This window comes from Temnothorax americanus, unplaced genomic scaffold (assembly GCF_048541705.1).
Source record: "Temnothorax americanus isolate GAGA-0224 unplaced genomic scaffold, ASM4854170v1 Scaffold90, whole genome shotgun sequence".
NCBI lineage: Eukaryota > Metazoa > Arthropoda > Insecta > Hymenoptera > Formicidae > Temnothorax > Temnothorax americanus.
The window spans coordinates 41,345-59,934 of NW_027509813.1; the positions used below are offsets into that span (position 1 = coordinate 41,345).

General features: G+C 37.0%; 1 protein-coding gene and 1 long non-coding RNA gene across 9 annotated transcripts; one reads left to right on the forward strand and one right to left on the reverse strand.

The window, feature by feature from the left end:
- Positions 1-373: 373 nt before the first annotated feature.
- On the reverse strand, positions 374-12,079 carry LOC143908271 (uncharacterized). Of its 6 annotated transcripts, none has more exons than XM_077425783.1 (8): positions 11,510-12,079; positions 10,879-10,953; positions 9,580-10,448; positions 7,122-7,230; positions 2,652-2,984; positions 2,226-2,458; positions 1,779-2,102; positions 374-1,681 (listed from the first exon to the last, which is right to left on the reverse strand). In XM_077425783.1, exons 3-8 carry the CDS (start codon positions 9,879-9,881, stop codon positions 1,432-1,434), a joined length of 1,551 nt encoding a protein of 516 aa, XP_077281909.1. In that variant the 5' UTR covers positions 9,882-10,448; positions 10,879-10,953; positions 11,510-12,079; the 3' UTR covers positions 374-1,431. The 6 variants fall into 6 exon arrangements, with proteins under 6 accessions (XP_077281909.1, XP_077281907.1, XP_077281911.1 ...); XM_077425781.1 differs by having other exon boundaries at positions 11,242-12,079; XM_077425785.1 differs by lacking the exon at positions 10,879-10,953 and having other exon boundaries at positions 11,745-12,079.
- Positions 12,080-12,447: 368 nt separating this feature from the next.
- Positions 12,448-15,660, forward strand: LOC143908275 (uncharacterized). Of its 3 annotated transcripts, none has more exons than XR_013260091.1 (4): positions 12,448-13,028; positions 13,980-14,056; positions 14,162-14,309; positions 14,391-15,660. It is a non-coding gene; the product is annotated as an uncharacterized LOC143908275 (long non-coding RNA). The 3 variants fall into 3 exon arrangements; XR_013260090.1 differs by having other exon boundaries at positions 14,381-15,659; XR_013260089.1 differs by having other exon boundaries at positions 14,162-15,658.
- The last annotated feature ends 2,930 nt before the right edge of the window (positions 15,661-18,590 follow it).

Consider the following 18,590-nt stretch of genomic DNA (forward strand, 5'->3'; position numbering starts at 1 on the left):
GTCAATTAATCTTCAATATAGATATAGTGCCTGCGATTGTTCATTCCCATTGGGAGCTACTGGAAAAATATCTACATATACATATATGTATATATGTATAATATGCGTAACGTAGTGTATTATAGATTTTATTTTTTCAATAGCTCCCAATGTGAAAATAAACGAACACAGGTATTATAATATCATCTCTCAATATATCGATATAATATTATAATGATTCGCTTATATTAATTTTTAATTGCATTTTTTCGAATCAATATTATTTCAGCACAATACTCTTGTTAATTTTGTAATTATTATTAAAATTTAATGTTAATTCTTGGGAAAATCTTTAATTTGAAGAACACATTTAGAAAACATTTAAAAAACACTCTTTATCGTATACATAATTTTATTTGCGTAATATTCATATATTGGAATTTCCTACATTTCACAACATTATCGTAACAGGATTGTGACATGTCAGCAATTTGGTCCGACAATTTCCATCATACACGTATTTAAAGGACTGGCTCTTTCGTCGCAAACGATATAATATTGACAAAAAACAAAAAATTGTTGCAAATTTAAAACTTCCAATTGAATTGATTGATCGATCATGCTTATAATTAGCCACTGTATTTCTTGGCAAATACAACAACAATCGCTGTGATAACAATAAAACGTAACAATAGAAGAAACTTTCGGAATGCAAACAATAACGTTTCTCTATTATTTTATAGTTCGATTTAAACCGAATATTTTAAAATTACATTCTAAAACATGAAAATCTTACATTTTAAAATTCAAAGCCTTTAAAACCCATCTATACTTTTTTCTAGTAAATACTTATAAACTTCAAATGCGATTGTTTCTAATAATTTAATTCCTTTTTATATATATAATTCTTTTTAACTTATTCAATATTCAATTCCTACATATCATGAATCTACACTTATTGTTAGAATTTCTGGATTTTGGAGTACGATATAATTTTTACTGAAAAATTCCTGACGTAAAACATTATCGAGATAAAAAAAAATTTTTTTAAATTTAGAAATTATATGTTATTTCTAAGTATTTTACAAGATATCTGATATTGTTTTCTAAATTATTTTCAGCATAGTTCATAATCTTAAAAAAGATAAAATCACGATTATATATCTCTTGAAACAACAAGTTTCCAGAATACGTATCATTCAGTTATTCTCTTAAACATTCCAGGATCTCTAAATCCATATATAAATTCACTTGCATCTCTTATTAAAAAAGAAATGCAACCCTCGGCAGTTTCAACACTTTCCGACGAAAAGAATTCAACCAGTTCGCAAAGACCTTGCTTCAATTCAAATTAAGAACTGAATTTTTTCGCAGAGGTTGTTTTGGAAGAGGGAGGAGGACGGGATAAATGTATTTTTGTCGAGTCTTTGTCTCGCAATCAGTACAAATAGTTCATTGCGGTTCATCAGTCTTGCTTGTTCCTGAGGAACGGTTACTCCTCGATTTCCGTCCGAGTAGTCTACGGAAGGAGGAAGTCCATCTCGAGCGGGTAAGCCCGTCTCTTCCACTCGCGCCCTGATCGTCGATTTCGTTGCTATCTAACGACTCGCTAACATTTCTGCTCTTACCACTGCTACTACTGGTACTGCTGGCAACGTTGTCGAAACATCGCGATCTACGATCCCCTATCTCTGAGGAAAACCTAAACAAACAATATATAAATATGAAAAACCAAGTGTGACCGAACTTTCATTATCGTCATCATCATTATTGTAATATTTGTTTTTAGCTGAACAAACCCTGAATCCGAAGAAAAGGCTCTGGCTGTATGCGGGACGCTAGAAGTGGCCGACGAAAGGGATGGCTCGGCTATCGGAGTACTCGGATATGCATCATCGTCGTAAGCGCTGTTGCTGCTGCTAGTACTGCTACTGCAGCTGCGGCTGTTAGTACTGCCGTTGCTGCTACTATCGGCACTGGAGTCGTCAATGTAAGAAATTTCCCGATCGGCAATAGACGATTCGATTTGCGGAACGCGAGACGAGCAGGCCGACGACACGGTAGGTCGTAACCAATTACGAAGATCTTGTAAGGGCGTTTGAAGGCACTGCAAGAGATTCCCACTGCAAAGAGCAAAGTTTCTGCGCTTAAAATAACATTTGGTGCGATACGTTCGTCTTCGGACGTTGAATACGAGCGTATTAAGATCCTCATTTTCCGCCGATAAAAATTTTGATATTACCCACTTGTCACGATAATTGTCAATGTTAGCGAAGGTACGTCTAGCGTATATGCAGATGGAACATCGGCGACGATTCCGGCAGGAGGTCGCGTGAAACGTCGCGGCACTCAAATGACGCGTCGCGTGTTTTAATGCAATAGTCTCTCTCGTTAATGCCGCAACGCCTTCTTCCCGACGGCGTCGCTCCGCTCCTAATTCGTCCTGTTCCACCCTCAGTCTCTGCCGCAGAATCTCATTCTAGAGGAAACAATCGAAAAAAAAAACGGAATCTTGATCAATGTTGTATATTATATGTCGAAGGACAGAGGCGCGTATGAGAAAAGCAAACCATTCGCGAATTCCAGAGATGGAGCACACGTGTAAAAATAAAAAAATGAAGTTTTTTTCCGAGATAAAATGACGCAAGACATTACTCAATTTAAACACTCACCTCTCTTTCCAAGGTGTCTCTTTCGATACGGATAATAGTAGCTTGGCGAATAACATCTTGACGCGCTCTCTCGAGATCCCGCCTTGTAACTTCGTTCTGCTCGAGCTGCATCCGTAAGCGACGAAAAGCCGATTCCCGTTGTTGTTCTAGGCGATGCTGAGCCTCCATATAACTGTCCCTCTCGGCCTTGGCCCGTTCGATCTCTTCTTCCAGCCGCAAACTTCTCTCCAGCTGCAAGAAGAGCTCGTCCTCCTTGCCACGAAGTTCCGTCTCGCAGCCTTCCAGTCGTCTTTCCAAATGCCTTCGAGCTTCCTCCAACCTGTCTCGCTCGACCTTTAAAAAAATTATTTCACGTGAGATGATTCTTTTATGTAAAAAAAATGGAAACTTTAGAATAGCGTCGATAAGACGTAGATAATGTGCTAAAATGTCTAAGAAATATCTTTGAAAGTAATATCTTAAATCTCTGATATATGTAGCTTCTTAATTCTTTCATGTCCGATCTTTTTAGAGAAGAACATATCTATATAGTTTAATTATACCTAAAGTACATTCGTAAATCGCGAACAATATAATAAACAATTAGACTTTCATTTCATCCGACTGCAATTGACAAATAATCATCGTGACGATTCGACCATTGGTTTTCGTCCCTTAATCGTCAAGACGTTAATAATCTTTGATACTTATATACATAAGCATCTCATTTTTTAATAATTTAAATTAAATTAAATTATTAAATTTATTGCGAAAAATATTACCTCAGCCAGGGTTCGAGCCTGGAACCTCCCTCATTCTGTGTACGACGCTCTACACGGAATGAGGGAGGGGTTCCAGGTTCCTAATAGTTTAATTATTTTTAAAGATTTTTGGATTTTCTAAATACGCAAAAATGAGATCAAAACATAAAAATGCAAAATAACTTCAACGTGACTTCAAAGTGACAACGTGACAACATTTTAAAATTCTAATAAAAGCTTATATTAAAACGTTCTAAAATTTAAATAAAAAAACTTGTTCTAAGCCTTCAGTGAAATATTGAAGATTTGAAAACTGATCTGATGAGAAAACCGACCATTTGAGGTTTATGAAGTGAAAAGGACATTTTTATAATAGTTATGATTATTTCTGTACTATAATTGGTCAATTCAATAACAATAGGTGTACATTTCTTGCTGCTTTTTATTTTAGTTATGAAATATAACTATATTTTTCTTAGGAACAGAATTTCTGGCACAACTATATGTAAAATGTATATATAAGCTTCGTATCGAATCATTTCAAAATTTTAGATCCGTTAGGCAATTTCCATTTTATAAAAATTCAAGTTGGCCTTTCCGTTAAATATTCCGTTCCAGAAGTGCTTCGGACGATTTTATTCAAGGATTTTGTATAATCGACATCGATGTGCGTTGACGTCGGTGACCCGCGTCTGGCTCGACTTGACGCAATTGCGTGACACCGACCGATGACGCACACTCAGCACTTCCCCCCTGCCGCTTTTAGTTCTGTCTAGCGGTGGCTAGTCAGCCACATTGTAGGTCAACTAGGTAGGTAAAGCGAGACTGGAGAGGTTGATGAGCGCCAGCTATGGCGCACCGAGAATACCAGGCTCGATCTCCTGGCAAGTTTTCTTACAACGAGGAACGGGAAGATGGCAAGCCGGAAATGCCAAAGAGGAAACACGTGTGACCGATTATATATATATATATATATATATATATATATATAGCAAAATGATTATATTTAATATAATAACTGCTTGCGAAGCAATTATAAACCTTTTTAAGTTTTATTTGTCGGTATGAAATATAGCTGAGCGTTAAAAGGCAAAATATAGGTAATAATAAAAGAGCACTTCAAGGTCAAACAGACTTGTGCAACAAATATTCATAAAATCGAATATCAATAAATCTTGCTTTGATGAAAAATTAAAGTCGCAAATTAACTATCAGTCAGTTTCTATCCTCATTAAAATTCCTAACTTATCAGAGAAAATTAACCAACAGAATTGTAATAGAATGTAAGAAAACGGCTAGCGATAAGGCTATATACATAATCACACAATAAAAATTATATTGTTTATTGTGTTTCGTTGGCTTTAGAGAACATTTCCAAAAATTGTATTACTGTTGATCCTTCACTCTTAAACTATATATATCTTGTTTTTTATTGATTCGCATGAACTGTTCAATGCGCCACAACTTGTATGTAACTATAACTGTACAAACTTTCATGCAATTAAATGAACGAGGTGTGGAAGTGTAGAGCACTGGGAAAACAGGATGTTACCAAGAAAAATTACGAGGCACCGACGTCGAAGCTCGTGTGTCAAACCGCAATTTTTTTTTTCGAATCACGCCTCATTTGATCTCACGGGGAAACCTTATCTGGGAAATGAGGTGAAGAATGTCAATCCCAAAGAAAGTCCCGTAATGAAAAGTTGAAGCGGAAAACGAGTCAAAGGATGTGCTACGCGGTCGAAAAAGTGAAATAAAAGTAGATAAGCTAACTGCTATTTTCGTTTGCGATCCCTTTTTAAGTCGAATATATTATACGATTGCTTTTATCATATCGCTAGTAGATCAAGATTAGATAGCTATACTCTTTAAATTTTTCAAACAATTCTACAATATACACATTTAAGATTTTACTTCGGATATTATATTTGAAACCAGAAGGTGAGAAGGGGGCGATTCTATGGCTCCAAATAAGTCAAAATGATAGAATAAATTTTTTTCGAACAAGATCTTGTTTTTAAGAAAAACTTTAAATCTATCACAATCCTTAAACAAATAAGAGAAAAAGGTATTCTTGCATTTGAAGAATTATGAGAACAGAATACGTTAAAAACAATCCATTTTAATTCGCAAGATACAACTCTGTATAAGACAAAACAAAAATTAAAATTCTTGAAGATTGATATCAATCAAAGATTTCGTGAATGCCAGAAACAATAAACAAAATATCAATAAGTCATACATCAAAATATAGGAGGCGCAATAATATAAGATAAACTCGCTAAAAGAATCTCTCACGGAAAAAGTGAATTTTTTTTAATCGATTCTTTTCTCACGTAAGGCTCTTCTCATCGCGGATGTTCTTCCGGTTTCACGAAAACACAATTCGCAGGTAACGCGAATAAGAAAGGAGACTCGATTTCACTGCGCCAGACTGACTCACAATCAAACGGCGAGATAACATCATGGTGCACTTAAGAAATCGCGGAAGAACTAGATGTATCTCGATAATTATCGTCGCGACCCAAATCACATTAACGCTTATATATATAGAATGTGATTTGTCTTCCGCGTTTGATTACAAGGTACAGAGAACTGCACGATTCTCATTTGGCTCCGTCGGATGTTCAGGAGTCTTATACTGTCTCACGTTTTCTTTTCGCGAATTAGAAGATGGAAAACGTGACTGATTTGGCTACGTTGGCTAACTAATTTGTGAGGCTGTCTCATTATTTCTATCGAGAAAATAAAAGAGCAAAGCTCTTGAGCAACGAGTTATTTCGCACAGCATTTTATCTTAAAAGGATTCCGCTACATTCGCGAATGTCTCCATCATGCGTGACACTGATTAATAACAGAATTTCACTTACACTCTTCCTTGTAACGAAAATTAGTTAATTAAAATTTTTAAAATTAAGCAAAAGAAACTTGGCGTTAAATTAAAAAGATTTCTAATTTATGAATCAATTATTTCGCAACAAGCAGATAAGATGCTGTATTATCGCAACTGTTATTATTTTTCATTGTAGAAAAATGAAATGTAGCTTTCATCGTCTATCATAAAATAACACACAAAGTGCCTAAAGCGCTAAGAAACCGATCTCATTGTACAATTGAATTAAAAAAAGAATAAAATTAAATGAAAGAGACGGTAATACATTTAAAATGGATATTAAAGTAGGTTTGTAAGGACGGTAAGAATACGCAAATAAAATTGCGCGAGAACCCATCAAATTATTTCAACAATAGTATTAACAAAATGTACCGTGAGAATAGGCGTATCATGCTGTTCTAACAATGAGCCTGCTATCGCGATTTAACGTGGGAAAGCCCGGTGCAATTTTCCTTTGTATGTTATAAAATAGCACAAAAGCAGCGAAGGAGTGAATGCCATTCATTATAATGAATTGGTATTAATGAAATTCGATAAATCAGAAAAAATACAATATAATTCTATACTGTAATATCTATATTTTTATTTTTTTCTGGAAAAACAAAATCTCGTATAAAAAAATTTTATTTTACATTTTTGACTTATTTTTTCATGCAGAATCATTCCCTTCCCGCTTGTATCACCAATTCTAGCACATGCACTTGTAATATAATTTATAAATATAAAATACACACAGTAAGCAAAAAAAAATTAACGTTGTATCAAATTGTCCGCAAAATGTTAAATTAAATTTTGCGGTAAGATTTTTCGTGAGACAAAAAGAACGCTTTCACATACCTTGATCTCATGATAGCGCTCCTCCAGGTAATAAGCGACACTCTTCGCCTCCTTGTACTTCTCCGCGAGGTCCACATATTTGTCATAATGCCGCTTGAACAGGACATACCTGCAGAAAAGACAAATCGTTAGATAGCAAAAAGCGAGGCAAAAAGATATATAAAAAAAATGAACATTTACAAGATAGGCGATCTTATAAAAAAAGATCTGTAAAAAGAGATCTATTGGACTCTCTCTATGAAATAATATATAACATACGCGGATACGCGTCTCTCGTTATACACGTCGTCGCCGTGCATTGCGATATCAGCCATCTGCGATAGATTCGCGATTTGTTGCCGGCAATTATTATCCAGCGGGAGAAACGAAACCGGATGTACACGCGCTTTTATCCCACTTCGGGCCCTTAGGCCTTCGGATTTCACGTCTCGCGCTCGAAATCGATTTCACCGCGCGTGTCGAGAGAGGCTTCCTCTCCGCTTCTCGCTCGTCCGCTCGTTCGCTCGCTCGCTCACGTTCGCCAGCAAACTGGTCCCCGCGCGAACTTTCGCTTTTACGCGGCCGGGCAGCGTCGTTCGGGCCGATTTGGACTGATTCGTGTACGCCTCGGAGCCAGCCCCAGCCAGCGTTCCGGTCGTAGGCGCGCACACATTTCTTCCGGCAGCCGACGAGCGAGACTGGGACCGAACTGGCTGGCACCGCGACGCTCATCTCGGACCCTCGACGAGAGTTGCGAAGCGCAAAAGTCACCTGGGTCTCCGGAAATACGAAGCTCGCATCAAGGCTGCGGCGCGCATTCGATAGTCGATGACATAATCATTAGAGACTATTATATTCCAGACACATTTATTTTTCAAGCCTGACATATATTTTTAGAACACACCCATATGTACTAATTACTTTCGGTACTTTGGTCCTCGTTACTACTTCGCATCACGAAATAATAAAGGAGCGATCAAAATAATTCATTTGATTTATCTCGTTGAGTAACCGCGATTCCCGGAAGCCACTCCCGATCGTTTAGAAAAGAAACGACGCTTGTTTTCGTTTCTTGATTGCGTAGATAAGCAGATCGTAATGATTTCCTTGTGGCACCAAGGCCATCCAACGTCGCAGCGTTGAGTAATCGGCAATATTCTATTCTTAACTATTTAACTTGACAAAAGTACGCAACTGTGAAAGTAAAAGATCATTAGTGACAAATATCCTTGAATACCTACATATGTATATGTATATGTACCAATCGACTTTAACGAAGATTCATTCGTAACAAGAACACGATAATAAACATTCGATCTATATCTTCGCATAATTACTAGGAAATTTATAATTACCATCACTGTGTCTAAAAAGGATCTTATCTTCATCGAAGATGTTTCGCGGGAAAAATTTCTATAACTTATCTCGATTATTATTCCTCTATAATAATTCTATGTTATCCTTCTCGGGCTCCACAAAATACAAATGTAGTGCAATCGCAATACTTCTGTCTTGGCTTGTTTTTATAATATACTATTTTTATATTATATTATTTTTATTTTATATTATTTTATATTATTGATTATTGTTATTTATTTTTATGATTATATTAAAAAGTTATTTTAACGTAATAAGTAAAATAACGAAGAATAAAAAATATTATATAGCTCAAGTACGTAGATAGCATTCTGCTTAAAGAAAATTAAAACATTGGTATTTCGATATAGTAATATCTTCAACTATATACAAGTAGGTATTCTCTCTCCTAAAAATTTAGATAAGTTGAATAGGGGGGATAGTGTAAGAGCATTGATAAGCCTGAGGTGTGGTAACATGAAGGAGGGAAATAAATATTGGTTAAGAGAAAACGGTATATATAATTTGCGGGCAAGGGCAAGATTGTATGAGTCATTACGTGGAAAAGTGTTATGAGACTAAGGATTGGTTTAAGAAGTTATATAGGTAGGTATAAAGAAGAAATATTGAAGAAAATATGCAACGATTGTGTTGAGGAGATTATGGAGGGAGAGAGAAGTCATTAGAACAAAGAGAAATAGGTCGTAATAAGAATAAAGGAAGTATGTACACAGAGAGAATTTTCTCTTAGAATTTACCCTGAAAATCAATGGTAGTTGTAAGACAACATATTATTAAGTATTTTATACGAGCTATTCTGATTAATAACTACCATAATAAAAAATATTAATATCTACTATAATAAAATATAAAATATGTTTGAAAATATAATTGTTAATTTTTATTACGTTATTTGTAAAAAATGTTTTTTGTATGTTTCAAAAATTCCTTGGTTGCCAAGTTTGTAGTGAATTTAACGGTAAAATATAACGAAAAATTATCTCCGTGTATAGTATGGATGGTATGAGTGTTAAGAAAAAAATGTAAACCAAGTCCACTTCTCGGTGATATATGATACATATATGAGTACCCTCCCTCCTTAAATGAATTATTCTCCACTGACCTGTACAGATCGTTCTCGGTGACGATGTCGCGAATGGAGTCCTCCGGATCGACAGGGACTCCCACCGTTCTGGATGACGACGAGAGAATGCGCCGCGACGGGCCGGCGATACCGGCGCTGTCGACAGCCTCGTCGTAGATACCCGAGTCCCGGAGGGCACTGGCCGCGATTAGATCATCCTCGGACGCCGTGGCCGGTAGATCGACGCACGGACTGGGTGATCTGGAAATCGCGCCCAGCAGATCCTCACTACGCGAATGACGCATCTCCCTCGCGCCATATCTGTCGGCTCTGCGTTCCATCTATATCGGTTTCCTAGCGGAAGGTGCGGCCGCAAGGAAGTGCCACCCTCGGCGGCGATACTCCCATCCGGACGATCCCACCTCGTGTTGAACGATCCTTTCCGATCGCTGACGCTTGAAACCTTCGCTTCCAATCCCGTCAGCTGATTCGTTGAATCGTTGCGCGAGATATATTCCGTTGGAATGCACCCTCCTAATTCGTTAAATTTGTACGCACTTTGATACTATTGAGTATCACTCCATTTAAGTACTTAAATAATTGAAGTACTCCGGTAATGAATATTCTCTTTCCCCGTGTCGATGATTCTTTGATGAAAGTGGTCTACAAGTATAGCTGAGCCTTGTAATTTCTTCATCAAGCAACTTTGTGTAGGGCGAAAGAAATCGGCTGATGCCTGTTATTCGCATAAATGTGTGAAATTTCAATCGATATTACTGAGATTTCTCGCGCACTCGGTTCCTCTTCAGTTCCCGTCGACCTCGATATTTTCCTTTTCTGTCGCCTCCTTTACGCGTAAGACGGAGTTTCCTCAATGCAAGCGCTTCCTCGTTTTATGGAATTTCACTCTGGGGAAAATTCTCTCAATATAATATGTTTCGATATTAGATCGCGATTCACGATCGTAAATCCTTACACGAATTTCTCTCGTGAAACCGAAACGCCTTCGCTTCGCATTAATTCGAGATACTTTTGCGCGTTTGATATCGCAAATGCGTTTACGTTTGCAATTTATAGCGTAGCTCAGCGGGCAGTGACGAGAGTTTCGTAACTCATAATTCTCAATTCTTCGCTCGCATACAGACACGTTGTAGCTTGGCCGCGCTCTCTCTCTCTCTCTCTCTCTCTCTCTCTCTCTCTCTCTCTCTCTCTCTCTCTCTCTCTCTCTCTCTCTCTCTCTCTCTCTCTCTATCTATCTCTCTCGCAATTGCGCCAGGTAAAAATCGTGAAAATAAACAGGATCGCGGCGCTTCTTCTACCAGCTTCTCGCTCTCTTACCTCCTTCGCGGAGGTAACGGACCCGAGACTCCAGGATACTCCGTTACGTCGGCGCGTTAAAACGCTCTCCACTTCCTAAAACGAGTGGACTTTTATATAGCCTTTAAACGAACGAACAAATCCACTTCGAATCAAATTTTTTTTTTTTACAGTTCTCTTTCGAATCTTCGGACGTAAATTTTAATGCTACGGTATTTCGATTAAAGCGGGACAAGAGTGGCAATGTAGAATTATTGCTGTCACAAGTTGAAAATTTCCGTGAAAATCGTCGATCCTCCTTCGGAGCGATACGTATAAAGGACGGCACAGAATTAAGCGAATGTTTTTATTATTTTTCAGCATCACCTCCAAAGCTCTCGTTACCTTCTACATTTCCAGGAACAACATATGTAAACAAGGAGCATCATTTCCCTCGAGCGTAACGTTTTAGAAAGAGCCATGAGAGTGGGGCACGACGCGTGTTCTACCGCGAGCAGCATCCGTCGAGGACGATTCCTCTGACGTGCGTTTTTTCCAAAACGCGTCGGGGCGTCACGTCACAAAACGCGTCCGGCGTTAAGTATACGCACGCACGCACGTGTCAACGTCTATCCACCTCGACATTCGGCGAGCGTACACGCCGTACACTCACCTCCAAGGACGCGGCGGCCGAACGTCCCCGAGGTCGATCGCACGCGATCGATGCGCGCACGATGATCCTCGGTCCTCGACACCGTCGTCAGGCGGCCATCTTCGTCGAGCGCACCACCACGGCCGCGCGAGCGAGCGATTCGGAGCTGCGGACTCTCCTCTCTCTCTCTCTCTCTCTCTCTCTCTCCGCTCGTCTCGGAGATCCACCGAAAAGCAATACAGCAAATTCTACCTACGGACCATGCGCGACCGATAATTCACTCCGCCACACGTCCCATCGACCGCGGGGCCACTGCGCGCCGCTTCGCTCGCCGCTCCGTTCTGCTCCGTTCTGCTCCGTTCCGTCACGCGCGCCGCGCTCCGCGCTCTTCGAGTGAATTAACCGCCGATCGGACACGGACGACCGGGACAATAACTGCCTCAACTGCCGCGCAGCCCGCCGCTGCCGGTTTGTCGGACGGGATCCTTTTTTCGCGCTCTCGCCATTGCACCTTTCCCGCCAGCAGAGCGTCCATAGGCCGCCGAGCGGGTCTTTCTCCTTGAAAAGGGGATCGAGCCATCGCTAGCGGGAGGGGGCGTTTAAATTCATATACCGCTCTGTTCCGCTCGTAGTGGCTCGTATAGGTAGAGGGGATCGTCTTGCGTGGATCCTGCGGTTGCGATTCATATGGGCAAGTTAAGTCCTGATGACATTTACTCCAGCTTACTTCGGACTTCGGATGATGATAAATCAGATAGCAAAGAGAATTGAAAAAGAATTATTTTTGAATTCTTGAATTATAAAATGAATTCTATTTCCGTACCATTTCTGCTCTAAAAAGACTACAAGTTCAAAAATAATTTATTTCTATATTACCAATTCCAAGTCCTTTTTCAGATATTAAAAGAATTATTTTTCTACTCCATAAGAATTTGCAATAAATTCGAAATTATGTTTAGATACTATTCCAATGAAGCTTTATCTAAGCATTATTTTGTATGTGACAAAGAATAAGATAGAATCCTTCATTATTTATCCAAAAAAAGGATTTATCAAAAATTTTCTGATCTATAAGTTTCTGCATCAAAAAGAATATAATAAATATGTACAGTAAATCCATAAAGCCAGTAAAAAATATACGTATTTTTAAAATAAAAAATATTAGGGCCAAGTGTCTCACAAGCTCACCTTCTATCTTATTAGCGTGTAAGGATTTCTGCTTACGAAAAGGTAAGTACTGGCGCATGCAGTCACGTCTCGGCAGCGCGCGTTACTAATTAGGAATGTTCAGTGTAAAACTCGGGGCAGATGGCGCCATGGCGTCCGGTCTTGTCATGGCGGCGTCACCAACACTTAACTCAATATACATGTATGGTTGATGTATCTGTGAGCCTATCTGTGATATGCTTCGCGGCTAGTTCGATTCATCAAAAATGTCGAAAGAAGATTATTACGGCAAATTAAGTATTAAAAAATTGAAGGAGCTGCTGCGAGAAAGAGGTGCATTATTACATGGAAAGAAAAAAGAATTAGTGGACAGGTTAGTATATTAGGTATAATTGTATATATGGACAGATTACAAAATGTGTGCTTTATCACTTAACAGTAAAGGCTATTCTACAATTGCGTAAGCGTGGTCGTAAGTGGTTGTAAGAGTGTTGTACGGCGTGGTTGTAGAGCGGTACTGCGGTTGTAAAGCGTGTTGTGGAAGATGGTTGAACTTCATCTTTCACGACTACGCCAGATGTGAACGTAAGAGCCAACCAATCAGAGTGCTGTTACGCGTCATCACGCCGCGCGCTGCCATAATTGTTTTTGTCGAAACAGTAAATACACGTGATCCCGAACCGAAGACCGCTATAAAGATCTCAAGAGTCAAGTTATAACATTCTTTCTCGGCATCCGAAAAGTATTCTTTTTTTCTATTGTAGTGTTTTTGGTACGTGTTCATCATGGAATACGAAGGAAAGTGCTCAGTACGAGGAAGATGAAACTTTTTTAAACTTATTATCGTGTAGAGAATTGATTGGGCTGGTGAGAAGCAACGAATTATTATGGAAAAAACGATGCATTTCACACAAAGATCAACAAATGAAAAGTTTGTGCTGGACGAGTATCGGAAGTGCCTTGACCTCTGTACTTTCCACTGCACTCTGATTGGTTGCTGTAATCAAGTTTACAACGTATCGTTACTTTATTGTAGACTGAACCGTTGTACAACATTCACGACTACTACTACTCCTACTCCTACAACCTTACGCTTACGCAATTGTAGAATAGCCTTAAGTTGTATTTAGATTAATTTTTAGATTAAAATATATTTTTATAACTTTTTAGATTAATATAAATGCGTCTAGTCCTGTACCTGCTTTTATACATAAATCATTTACATGCCTTTTTGCAAAGGTTTACATAAGTTTTTATGCAATATATATTTCAATATAAAATAGGATAATATTCAAGATGTTATATTAATATTTATATTTTGCAGGTTTCAAAAAGATATGGGTTCAGCTGTAGGTTTATATAATAATGGATATTTAACGTACATCCGATATTGTGTTCCTGGTAATTATTTATCACAATATTATCAATTTTAAATATTACTCAAATTTTTATTTTAAAAAGCTTGAATTGACATGATAACATTAGTATACAATTATATTATTACAGGTAATATATATTTTGTAAAAGGGCAATGCAGGGCTGAAATGCGAAAGCATGTACATACAATACGAAGTTAATGCCAGTATTAGTTTTGATGGAGAGATTCAAGAAACCAGCTGTGAATGTACAGTCGGACATTCAAAAACCGCCCACTGTAAGCATGTAACAGTATTATTACTGGCTATGAATGATGTATGTTTGAACAGGACAGTAATCTTAGAACAGACATCAACAGAAAAATTGCAAACTTTTCACCAGCCAACAAAGGAATACACTGGATCACCGATGAAAGTAAAGCTTTTTCAACGAAGAACACTAATCCCAGAGTATAATTTAGATAATAAAGACTATGCAATATGGTACAAAAACTATTACAGAAATTTATTTATTGCTCGTGGATATAAAAACTCGATGTCAATTAAAATGATCTTAGAACCTGCGAATCCATATGCAATAGAGTGGGATCATTGCTATTCAACGTACAATGCCAAAAATTCCTTGCTTAAATCTCTTTATCTACTAGATGTTTCTGAAGAACAAGTACAATAAATAGAACAAGAAACTCGTGGCCAAAGTAATAATAAAGCATGGCATGAATATAGGTGTCATAGAATAACAGCGAGTAATTTTTATGCTTGTTGCAATGAAACATTAAGTAAAAAAGGCGGTGAGACTTTAGCTCAATCAATTTTAAATCCAAGGTCTTTCACATCAAAAGCAACATCCCATGGGAAAATATATGAAGATGTTGCAGTAAATTTATTTAATGAATCTCGTCTCAAAATGAGCGCTAAATATACAAGAGTGTGGACTATTTATTTTACCTTCTCGTCCATATATTGGAGGTAGCCCAGATCGCCTATACTTGCCCTATGTGATAGAAGTGAAATGTCCATATGCCAGTAAGAATCTTCCAATAAATGAAATAACTGTACCGTACTTAGAGAGAGATGAAAATAATTTTTTAACATTACGGAAGAATCATTCGTACTATTATCAAATTCAAGGACAGTTGCTGGTTACTGGAAGATTATATTGTGATTTATTGATATATATACCTTTAAAAAGTTAGTGCAAATATCAATTGAGAAAGACGATAAGTTATTTATATCGGAAATGCTTTTCAAGTTAACTAATTTATATGAAACATACCTTATATATAAACCTGCAATATTTGAAAAATATATTTATAAAAATTATGACAAGTTATTTTAATAAGTGTGTATAAGTATTACATCTTTATATCTTGTGATAAACTCGTTCTGCGATTATAAATTTTAAGGTAAATTCTAAGATATATATAAATGAAAGTAATATATATTGAAAAGTTGAAATGTGGTAAAACTTGTTCTATTGTTGTAAACTTTAAGATAAGATTTTTGAATAAAACGTGAATACTAAAATAAGTAAAGAAAAGTTAAAATGCAATAAAACTCATTTTGTGGCATAACTGTATAAAATAATGTAAAATGCCAGTATTTTTAAGAAGGAATAAATTGATGAGAAGTTTATATAATTTATAAAATAGTTTAAGTTTGTATTAAGTACATTATAGAAATCAAAACTGTTCTATTTAAAAATAAACAAAATTTTATTACCAATACATATATCTTGTATTTATTCTCACACCTATCGCATAATATTTTCTTTAAAATTGCACAACATAACACATACTTCAACTAATTCTGTAGCCAATGGAATGTAGTTGTGATTCAGTCTACTTGAAAGAATTTTGTACGTCTTGAGTAATCCAATACTTTTTTCAAGATGGACTCGATGTTTTGATAATAGACGGTCTTTCATAACTGTTTGGTGAGGTAGATATCCTTTACCTTTTGTAAAAGTAGGTGTAGCAACAGTAATATTGTGTGGTGCAAAAATGTCTTGTACTACAAACCCTCGATCAGCCAGAATTAAATCACCAGAATCGCACTTTTTCATCAAATCACTCCGTTCGATAATCTGTCTATCGCTAGTTGAACCTCCATATGCTGGAGAATGGTATGAAATTAAACCACCCGGAGTAGAGCCAATGACAGTTTTAACAGTAGGACCATTTTTGTATGTGCTGAATGATGATTGCTGTAAACGTGGATTATGTGGCTTGTCAACTCGAATTTCAGTTCCATCAATGATAACTCTTGTGGAGGGATAGTATCGTTTAAAACTTTCTGGCATGTAATAGTAGACTAGTTGTCTACTAGGCCATATATCAATTAAAGACCATTGCTTTGCCATAAAAGTTATCCATGTGTGAAAGATGTTTCCTACAGCTAGTCTAGGAATAGAAAAGTGCTCTGACAGTTCAATATCGCAGCAATTTCTTCTTAATTTCCACAACACCAGAAACAATTGATTTGGCACTGATATATTTCCTACATGTCCTCTTACGTAGTTTAAATAATACACTGCTGGTCCTAGGGAGTATAACACTGTCATAAATTTGTCATAGTTTTCTAATCCGGTGAAATGTAACAATAATTCTGGATTATTTTTAAACTGTTCAATACTATAACGAGAAGCTGAATCTGTTTGAGTCGCAGTTGTTGCAGGACTGCAAGGTTCTTTATCATTACACTGTTCAGTATCGTTCGTTGAACAGTTTTCATTTTGCACGTAATCGCAACTAATACTTTCTTCATAAACATTTATATTACTTGTCAAAAACTCCATTTCAGCACAATTATAAACTTCCACAGAAATATGAGTTTCTTCATTTAAAGGTGTTGATACATTTTTATCCGTAAAAAATCCAGTTGTATCAGAGTTTTGACCTTGCTGGAGACTATCATCTTGTACATTGTTTGACGCTTCAGATATGACTGGTGTAAAGTCTTCTGTATTATCCCTCTCATTTTCTTTTTCTTTCACATTAACATGTTCTTGAAATTTACTCTGCCAAGAAAAAATAGAAGGAACAGTCCCATGTCGTAAACGTGTAGACTGAAGCTCGTATCCCGCAAATTCACATAAAACATAAAATTGACTTGGTTAGATGGCGCGTGTGTGAATGATAGCGGTGAAAGTGCGTTGTGCGATTTTAGATTTGTTTCTGGGTTTAAAGATTAGTATGTGGCAAATAGGGATAATGGAAAGATAGGGTGTAAGTAGGAGATGCGATGAGAATGAAGGGATATAAGGGGATCCTAAAGCCGTATGTAATACCGGCTTTTTTTCTTAGCACTAATCTTTTAATTGGCTTTATAGAAATGCAAAATTCTTGTCTAGAATTAAAGTACGCATCAAAATCTAGGTCATGGTGGTCGAATTTATATCGAAAACGAGAAAAAATTAATATTTTTGTTAATTTTGGTATACGTGACGACAATATTTGCTTTGTGTACAAAAATTTCACAATAAATATCCACAAAAATATGACCTAGAGACAACATTTAAGAACAATATCGTGCAATTAGATCTAAGATTGAAAGCCTAGAAAAAAAGATTAGTTTAAGAGGATCTTAAAGTGAAGGCTGAACTTCCTCGGTATAATGTCAACATTGCTAATCCTGTTTTCTATGTCATATATCTATCTCTGTCGACGCAAAGATTTCCCGAGCGCTCCTGGTGGCCAAATCCCGAAGTAGCGTAAATGAGACAGATGTAAGACTAGACCGGGACATATGTTATTGTTTATATTTTATTTGTCGAAAATGTCGAAGATTCTTTCCGTTGTGGACCCTATGAATGCTACTAAAAGTTTTGTGCGTCCAATGCGTGAGGGCGAGCAAGTATTAGAGAGTGGTTTAGTTGTGTCAGTGGGACTAAAAGAAAGGAAAGACTGTGTGTTACACATTCAGGCTCTCGTCTTGAGAACCTCAGGTCTTACTACTCAACATCCTTATTTAGTTGAAGTTTGGGTGAATTTGGAAGAAGAATATGGTTCGCGATTGTTAAAAGACCAGTCTGTAGAATGTGAATGTCCAGCTGGGCAATCCAAAAAATGTAAACATGTTGTAGCTGTTCTTATCTTTACCTGACAAGGTTAGTCTTCTCAATAAGTATCTTATTGTTTTGCCTTTTTATTTTCAGTATTAAGCACCGATTTCACTATAAGAAAAATATATTTATAATGCATTTTTTCCAAAGTGGAGGAAGCAGAATTAGTAGATTTAAGTTGCACAGACATCGAACAACAGTGGGGAGCTTTTAAAACTTCCACGTTGAAGGAGTATGAAGCAAAACGTCTGACAGATTTATGTCATGTTGACTCACAAAAGATGTTTATGTGTCTGCTATGCCTGAGGTCACTAAAGATATGGAGAAGAAATGGGCTGAAAGACTATGTCGTTGTAAGCCCCAATAAAATTGAGAAAGTGGACAGTTAAAATACTACTGATTAATTAATTTAAATTAATATCAAATTTTCTGTACTTTATGTCTTTTGAATGAATTAACTGCGAATTTTTTAACTGTAAATTAAACATTTTTGGTT